Source organism: Meleagris gallopavo, chromosome 16 (assembly GCF_000146605.3).
Source record: "Meleagris gallopavo isolate NT-WF06-2002-E0010 breed Aviagen turkey brand Nicholas breeding stock chromosome 16, Turkey_5.1, whole genome shotgun sequence".
NCBI lineage: Eukaryota > Metazoa > Chordata > Aves > Galliformes > Phasianidae > Meleagris > Meleagris gallopavo.
This window is the reverse complement of record NC_015026.2, coordinates 8518690-8527118: the sequence shown is the minus strand read 5'-3', so window position 1 is coordinate 8527118 and position 8429 is coordinate 8518690. Positions and strand designations below refer to the sequence as shown.

The 8429-nt window shown below is 49.9% G+C and overlaps 1 protein-coding gene across 1 annotated transcript; it reads right to left on the bottom strand.

Annotated features, from left to right (window-relative positions):
• Window positions 1-651: 651 nt before the first annotated feature.
• GID4 (GID complex subunit 4 homolog) lies at window positions 652-6775 on the bottom strand. Its single transcript, XM_019620566.2, has 5 exons — window positions 6678-6775; window positions 6063-6170; window positions 5252-5353; window positions 4456-4586; window positions 652-3302 (listed from the first exon to the last, which is right to left on the bottom strand). The coding sequence occupies exons 1-5, from the start codon at window positions 6726-6728 to the stop codon at window positions 3239-3241; spliced, it is 456 nt and encodes a 151-aa protein (XP_019476111.1). The 5' UTR covers window positions 6729-6775; the 3' UTR covers window positions 652-3238.
• Window positions 6776-8429: the final 1654 nt, after the last annotated feature.

The window sequence follows — 8429 nt, the reverse complement described above, 5'->3', positions numbered from 1 at the left end:
CGCCGGAAGCGCCGCCGGTCCGTCCGTGCGCCTAAATGCTCCGGGCTGCGTCCGCTTCCGCCGCCAGGCAGGGGGGCGCTGCGCACTCCGCACACCGCTCCGGCCGCGCCCCGCGCCCTGCGTTCCGCTCGCCTCCGTGGTCCCACTCGGCCCCTCCCTGCACGGGGCTCCCCCCGCTGGTATCCCAAAAGGGCTGGTGGGGGAAAGGATACGTGGCACAGAACCCGCAGGACGTGTTAGGGATAGGGATTGAGCTTCGTCCCTGCCACGGCGATCCCATGTCCCCTATTAAAGGCAATTGGATTCTTGAACCCTTGGATTTGCGGTCGTTAAGCAGTATTAACAACCCAAAAAAAGGGTTGTTAACCACTGGAATAGGCTCCTCAGGGATATGGTTGAGTCACCATCCCTGGATGTGTTTAAAATCCGTTTGGATGTGGTGCTCAGAGACATGATTTAGCTGGAGGGCTGTTAGTTAGGGTAGTATGGTTAGGTGTTCGTTGGACTCAGTGATCTTTAAGGTCTTTTCCAACCTGAATGATTCTATGAATTTGGATTCCTGGATGTGTCTTTAAGCAGGGAGATGAGGCACAGTTGTCCTCATGAGCCAAGAAGCTCTGACGTTAACAAACACACACAGATACAGGCCCCTTAAATAGATTTCATTTTTAATTTGGACGTTGATAACTCCGCAAAATACTTCTCCCAGTCCCTTTTCCAAAGTACATCCATAAATATACTAATTCTTCAGCCAACATTGTTAAAAAAAAGAACTCACACCTTTTTCAGAAGCCGCGGATCCCCCGTTACTCCCTCTCCCAGCATCTCACCCGCTAGTCGCCTTTCACCACAACGTGACATACTGAACAGCTCTTCAGCTTATCAAACAACTCAAAGAAAAAGAAAATCAAAGCAAGGCTTTAGAGAAATCCTGAACACAGGCAGCCCTTCACATCACTGTTCCCTGTCCCTAACACGTCTTACTGAGGCCAGTTGGGATTTCAGCTGAAGCGTTTCGAGTCCGCTGCCATGAGACAGGCAGAAGTACATGGGAAGAACACTTCCTTCCCCATATCAGCTTTCCCAGGAAAACTGCAGGGGAAATTCTAGGGTAGATACATTACTGAATGACCCCAGGAACCTTCCTAATCCAGCTTCTACAGACAACCACAAAACCAACTCAACTGAACAGCATTAGAAACCCGAGTGTAACACTGCACTAACAGCACAGGGTGGTTACTGTCTCCTGAAAGCAACCTGTGGGGAAGGGTCTGCATCCGTGCTGCCACCTTCCCTACAGCTCACCCCTCCACTTCTCACAGCTGAGCAGCACCATTGGTTTTAGCCTCAAAAACCAGGACATCTCCCAGCACCACGCATGCAGAAATGCCTTTCCTCACTTCCCTGCAGGCCAAGTTTCTCCCAGAGGAGCAGAATAAAAGCAGAATCTGTTTCTAAGCTGCCCTACTCACATCAGCCCCTCCCTCCTCCAGCTCCTCCTCAGCCTTTGTGCGACACTACAAATCCACCTGCAACGAACGACCAAGACAACGGCACACACCTGCTCCACTCTCCCGTCTCCATCCGCAGGAAAGGCTGCTGGTTCTGGGGCCCAGGACTCACCCGCAGAGAGCAGCCCACAGAAGGGCACTTCCAGCACTGCATCATTTCCCAACAGCCCCACCGCCTCTCCAACGTGCACAATCCCAGCTTGGTGCATACAGAACAGGCTCACTGAGACCCAAACCCGCTCCTGTTAAGGTCTACACTTAGAAACTCAGCTGCTGCGTAGTACCCCACGTGCTGCCAAAAGGAAGTAGAAAACAAAACCCAAACAACCGACACACGGGATGCAGAGAGCTTTGCTTTCCTCTCCTAGGCAGCAAATCCATCCTCAGCACCCGCCCTGTCAGCACATAACACAGGTCTGCTTCAGGGGGGTGTTTTCAAACAGCCTGAAAAACATCAGCCAAACTTGCACAAAAGCCCTGCAGGGGTGACTGACATCAAATGTACAACTGAGGCCAACTTTTAAAATGCCTTGGAAAATAACCTGCACACGCATACACACACACACGCTTTGGCACACAAGCCTTAAGTTATATCACTTGAAACATTTCAAAGTCAGAGAGATATTGAGTTGTTTTTTTTTGTTTTCTTTTTCTTTTTCTTTTTTTTGCCTTGCATAAAGGTATCAAGCAGTGGTGTTGGTGTAGCATGAGGGTTGAGTACAAATGCTGAACAGTTCAAGCTGTTTGGTTGATGCTGCTCAACACTTGCACTCCAATTACTGTCCCAAAGCAGAAGCTAGCTGAATACATACACGAATATAAAAACTAACATAGACATTCCTGGTTTTCAATGTGAAAACGGTAAAATGTAACTGAGTAATTGTGCATTTGCCATAGGGTCCTTGGGAAAAGGAACCATAAAAAATATTTTCTTCTTTTTTTAATAAAAGTTTTTTGTTTTTTTTTTCTTTAAACCCTTAACTTAATTAAAGAGCAAATTATACACCTATAAGCAGAGTTCAGAACCACTTTACTGACAGCCCGGAAGTCCATACATCAAACTAATTCCCAGTGGCATATCCACACACTGGAACAGCTCTCGGCTCCAAAGGGCCGGTGTTCCTGAAAGATCTGCAGCTCTGGCTAACCTCATTAGCCAGCAGGAAGCAAAGACTCGTTCAACCCTCATCCATCTCAGCCAACACTCCCTTGACAGACTGCAGCTGAGCAGCTGCCTGCCAAGCAGAGCCTCACACACGCGGCCGTGCCTGGCTCTGGGAGCATCAGAGCTGGCAATCTGGGTAAGAAACCTGAGTCCTGGCGATTTCAACCCACATCAGGCTGTAACAAGGAGAATACAAGCACCAAGCTTATGTTTTCTTATTACTCAGAGAATAGACCGATTCCAGCTACTGAGAAACAGCTTCCAGAAGGAGAGCCAGGAGGAATTTCAGTGATAGAGAAACTAGCTGTGCAATAAGAAAGTGCATTTAAAGGTATCTTAAAACCAGATTAAAGATCAAATCGCCACTCGACAGGAGGGAGAATTAAGCTCCAGCAGCCATGCTCCTTGGGCTGGTGGGTTAACATTCAGGCTCTCTCTCTTGCGAGTCCGAGGGGCAGGAGAGAAGCGTGCATTCCCGTGCTCCGACAGGGACACAGTCCTCCTGGCAGGCCATGCTCTCCTGCCCGGTTTGCTTCTGCGCGGTATCAGTTCTGGACAGCTGTCATCGGAATTCATAGATAGGAGCACTGTGCTCAGGAACATGAGTTAAATTCAATGACTGATACCTGGGAGAGAGGAAAAAGATGGATGAGGAGATTACACAGAGCAACGGAACCCCCCGCCTTGAACTAAGAGCTCCTGTTCAGCAGCTGCAGCCAGGTGGGTTCTCCCTTTCCTTTTGGGACAGTCTCAGAGGCATTCAAGCAAGCGCTTATCAGTGGTGCCAAACCCCTGGGAGGACTCAGCTTCATTCCTCATTTCCATTCCCATTTCTTGGAGCTACCTGCAGCCAGATTGCCATCAAGCAGGGCTGACTGCGGGCTTTGGACACCTTTTGAAGTCTGACAACTTTCATGTTCAAACAGTGTTTGCTTCAACTGAAAATTAGACTCAAATCTTTCAAAGCTTAGCTTAAGGGGATTCATCTGAAAGCCTCCCAGGCACCTTCCTTCCTTCTGAGAGCTTCCAAACACCCTACAGATTCACTTGCTGTGCGTGACAAATATCTTTATTATTTATCCAAAGCTAGGGAAAAGAGCTCTCACAGCTACTTGTCAGATAGCTCTAACAAAAAAAAAACCAAAAAAAACCAAAAAAACCCACCACCACCACAACCAATTAACTTTGACTGTTCCCTGCATCTTGCAGCAACACCTCAAGCACCTTGGAGTACAAAGAACTGGCCTAACAAGACACCTGCCTGAAGGGAGCAGCAGGAGAGCTGTTACAGGTGAGAAGGCACTAAAGCTCTCTCTCCCAGGTCCCTCTGATATCTTCTGAAGGGCCAAAGCATAGAGAAGCTCAGAGCCTGAACTACTTAAGGCTTTTACAGGCAACCCCAACAAAGGTTTGCAGGCTGGAGCCCAAGCTTCTGGATAGATTCTAATAGGGAACCACAGCTGGGGTCTGCCTCCCAGCACACCTCACAAACACATCCGATCATTGCTTCACTGCTCCACAGCATGTTTTCATACAGTGCTTCTCTGCAGCATGCTGCCAGCTCAATTACCATCAGCCATGCAAAAGATAGCACTTTAAACCACACAGATGGGCCAAGCACAGATACCCTCCCTCCCCATGAGGGTCCAACCACCAGACCAAATCCCCTTCCCACCAAAATAAGCGTGCTGCCTGGGTGCTCCCAAGGCTGCAGATGGGCAGAAGAGGAGTCCCTGCTTTGTCTGAGGAGGCACCCTAAAAAGAAGAAAGGCTCCTTACCATTCTGAACTCCTATGGTAGTAATAGCCTTCTATAGATGCTGCTGACTTCTGGAAGCAGATGTAATAGAAACCAGCAAAGGAAGCACCGCTGATGTCTTTGATAGTGTGGTCTGGCACTAGGAACTGTTCCTGCACACAAAACACAAGCTGCATTTAGAAATGCTGGTCAAATACTCCCCTCCCTCACCCAAACTGACCCTCCAAGATGAGCACTCCTGGTTGAGCACTCCCTGCATTCCTAGCAGCCCAAATTGGACTTCTTTGTTTTTTTACCACTTGGCACTACAAGCACCTTACAGGGAAGCAAGAACTGAGAGCAAAACCACTTTTAAAGAGCACACAAAACCAATTTTAGTCCAACACCCGCCCCTTCCAAACCAGAGGCCAATCACAAAATCAACAATCAGAGCTGCCCGAGGATCCCCTCCCTTCACAGCTGCACAAAGCAGTCGAGAGAGAAGACTCAATCCAGCCGTAGAGCCAAGAGGGGTAGCCTGGTCAGCAAACTGCATCAAACCCAGGCCCAGCACAGAGGCTGGAGACACTGATTCTCTCAGGCTCTGGAGAATCACCAAGCACGATTTTCCTGTTGTGTTTTCAGGTATGACTGCAGCCCTTAAGGATGCAATTAGCTGACGAGACAGGAGTCACACTGGAATTTGCAAATATGGCAAGTTAATGAGGTCGGATAGGGCAAGATCTTTCATTAGGCCAGCACCAGTAGTTGAAAAAGCTTTCAAGTCCCTGTCAGTCACTTGTAAGCAGCTCATCAGAGAAGGCAGCACACAGTTTACCTTCCATCTCATGAAGACATAGTCCCCGTTTTTCAGATCCTCATAATCAAAGTCATCAGAGTTAAATGTTTTTGCATACTGGTAGAAAGCTTGGAATTTCCCCTAGAACAAAAGGAAAACAAGTAAACACAAAAACCAGGAGGCTTACTTCAGGAAAAGTGCTTACTAGTGCCAGCTGCTATTCTGGAGGAAAAAAAAGAGGACCTCCTCCCTGAAGGGCCTACTCTTCCCTCAGAGTAGCACTGAGTGCATGCCCCAGGACTTGCACGGGGCAACAAGGACTGCAGCCATCCACAACCACATCCAGCCTGGTTGCAGAAGGTCCTGTACTTCTTGGGGTGTATATATGTTGACAAAAATATAATAAACATCAGTCTGGCAAGCAGCAGCATAGGTCAAGGCAGCAAAATAATCAGACAGATGCTATGGCCCTGATCCAGGGCATGCCCTGGCCGGGTGAGAAGGCTGAGGTTGCTGGTGCCACAAGACACAGGTGCCTGCACCAGAGGGGCACCTTGCCCCTTCTGCACTTTGTTTTGTGCCAAGACTTCAAAACAAGGAGTGTGTTCTCATAGGAATGAAAGAGATGGAAATTGCTCCTACTTCCGTTCCAAGTCCAGGGCCAACAACTGCAAAGCAAGACATCCTCTCCATTCCTAGAGATCTCAGCTCAGTCTGCTGAAGAGACCTCCAGACACAAAGACTCTGGTGGAGGGAGGAGGGCACCCCAAAGGAGGGCTCCTTGCATGGACACTCTCAGTACCTCACCTCTACACTGCATCAGACCTGCATTTGGCCCCGATTTATTTACCCAGTGTTTACGATCCACATCTTCATCAGCATCCCACTTGCGTGTTAAGAAAGGGTGCTTTTTACTGATTATTTCCCCTTCAAAGAAAGTAGTTAGGGTTGGGTACTCCTAGGAGAGAAGAGAGGTAAGATGATTTGTCACTTAGTGACCAGAACTCAGCAAAAGGCAGCATCTCACAGCAAGGGCTCCAGGCTACTCAAGGATCTTGGAGAAGCAGAGCAAGAAGTGTCACACCCACGAAACTCCTCTCACTGACTGTTCAGCACAGAGCAGACCACACTGGACGGATGTGGACAGAAACACATAAAGACCTGACTTGTTTAGGTTATGTTTTCTTCTAGCACAAAGCTGACTGCAGGGTCAGGCTGGATTCTGCTCACACCCTAAGGGATGCCAGATAAGTTTCCTCCCTTCAGGTCTCCCATCAAGGCCCATCATATTTGCTCTATATGCCAAGAACAGCAGACTTAAGCCATTAACCTATTTAGCAGTCAATTTTGCTGCATGGTCAATCCCTTCGCTTCCTCCTTCTAGTAGTAGCTTCTCCTACCTCACCAGGAAAAAAAAAAGCCTTTGAACAGCATCTTCCCATGCGGTTTTGCAATTAGCACTCACCTCTGTAAGGCCTTTAATCTTCAAGTATCCACAGAGATAGGAGTTTTCCATGTCCACATGCTAGAAAAAAAGTGCAAAGTCCTACTATTAGCACGCACAAGAAGGCACTCAATTGATCCAAAGCTATTTCTAACCCGAGAGCCTCCAAGGCTCGGTTCTGCCTCAGCTGGTACAGACCACCCAGCTCACAGCCACCCCAAGGCTGGGGGCCTTGGGAAGAGGATTTAAAGGTGCTCAGCCATCTTCCTACGGCCTGGCTGCTTTCAGCTCTTCCCACTGTGGCAGCACTCTCAGACAGAAGTCTCTGCCTCATATCCAGACCTGGCACACAAAGCCTTCTCAGAAGGCAGGTGACATCTTATGCATTTTCAAATGAGCCCCTTCCCCAGATCTAATGCTTTTGTGTCATTCTTCTTGTAAGTTCCTGAACTGCATCTCGCTGCTTCTGCTATGCAGAAATGAAGCAGTTGGATGCTTCTGCTCTGAGCACCTTTCAAGCAGAGGGATTTTCCAAGCCTTCCCCTGACGTCTCCAGATTGGTTTTCAAAGCAAGAAGCTAATTATTTAGAGAAGTGCAAGCATCAGCTGTGAGAAGATGGCTTTTCCCCACCTGCGATCAAAGAAAAGCCACATTTCTCTGCCGAGCACAGGGAGAGCAGGCAGCCATCTCTTCTCATCCGACACGCACAGAACAGCATTTTTTAGCACAAAGATAGAGCCAGCCTCTGTGAGAAAGCAGCATGCAGTGAACTAAACAGCCATAGGATGTCTCCATCAGAGCAAACCGTAGTGGGTACACTTATGCTGTTGACAAGTGGAAGACTGGATAAGAAAACAGAGGGCATAACTCACACTGCCCCATCTGCAGACCCTGGGGCTCTGACTTCACTCCCCAGTGCCAAGCCATGCATCACGCTGCATCACTGCTGCGCACCCAGCCTGGGTCCCCCGATCTGACACCACCAAAGCAGGAGCAGGGCTGTGATTTGCCATAGGAAAGCATGCATCAGATGTCTGGTTTCCCCACGCACTAACGACTCCACACCTCTACCCAAAGCGAGTGTGCCAGCACCTCTGACTAAAAATGAAGCATGCAGGGCGACAGTGACTCCGGAGAGGATTAGGCAAGCCCCATTCTCCAGAACTCCTGCACTTCTCCCTCGGTTCCCCACACAGCCATCGGCACCATGGGATGAGGAACCCAAACTCCACCACAGGGACCTGGATCCTCGCTGAGTTCCAGCCAGGCCTGAAATACAGGCTGCCCCGCTGCCGGGGACTTCCTGGGCACCTCCCAGCACAGGGCAGGCTCCCACCCTTCCTTCTGGCAGCCCAGAGGCACACGGGCACCCCAAGCCTGAGGGGAATGAGGAAGAGTCCTCGCGTTAGGTATCTCAGCAGCCACAAAGAGAAATGGGGCAAAAGTGTGAGAGCAAATGGGAAGAGACCCGTGGTTAGGGATCCCATCAGCCCTAAGGGGAAAAGGAAACGAAGCCGAGAGGGGAGAGGAGCACAGAGCCGGGCGTGGGGCTGCCAGAAGGCTCGGACCTGCGGGGAGGAGCTCAGAGGAATCGAGGAAAGGAGCCGTGAGAAAAACAGGAGACTGAGGGGCCGCGGAGATCCAGGAAAGGGGCTCCCGAGCCCGGGGGTGCCGAAGGAGCGGGGAGAACTCGGGGAAAGGCGTTCCAAAGGAGCGCGAGGAGCACCGCCCGCCCGGCTCTGCGGCCGCGAGGGGAAGGCCCGAGGCCCAGC

Bases quoted from the DNA above. Each gene is read 5' to 3' on its own strand.
- GID4 (XM_019620566.2), bottom strand. From the start codon at position 6,728: ATGGAAAACTCCTATCTCTGTGGATACTTGAAGATTAAAGGCCTTACA. The intron at 6,171-6,677 runs GTGAGTGCTAAT...CTTCTCTCCTAG, and splicing joins AGATTAAAGGCCTTACAGAG to GAGTACCCAACCCTAACTAC. The intron at 3,303-4,455 runs GTAAGGAGCCTT...CCTCTCTCCCAG, and splicing joins TACCATAGGAGTTCAGAATG to GTATCAGTCATTGAATTTAA.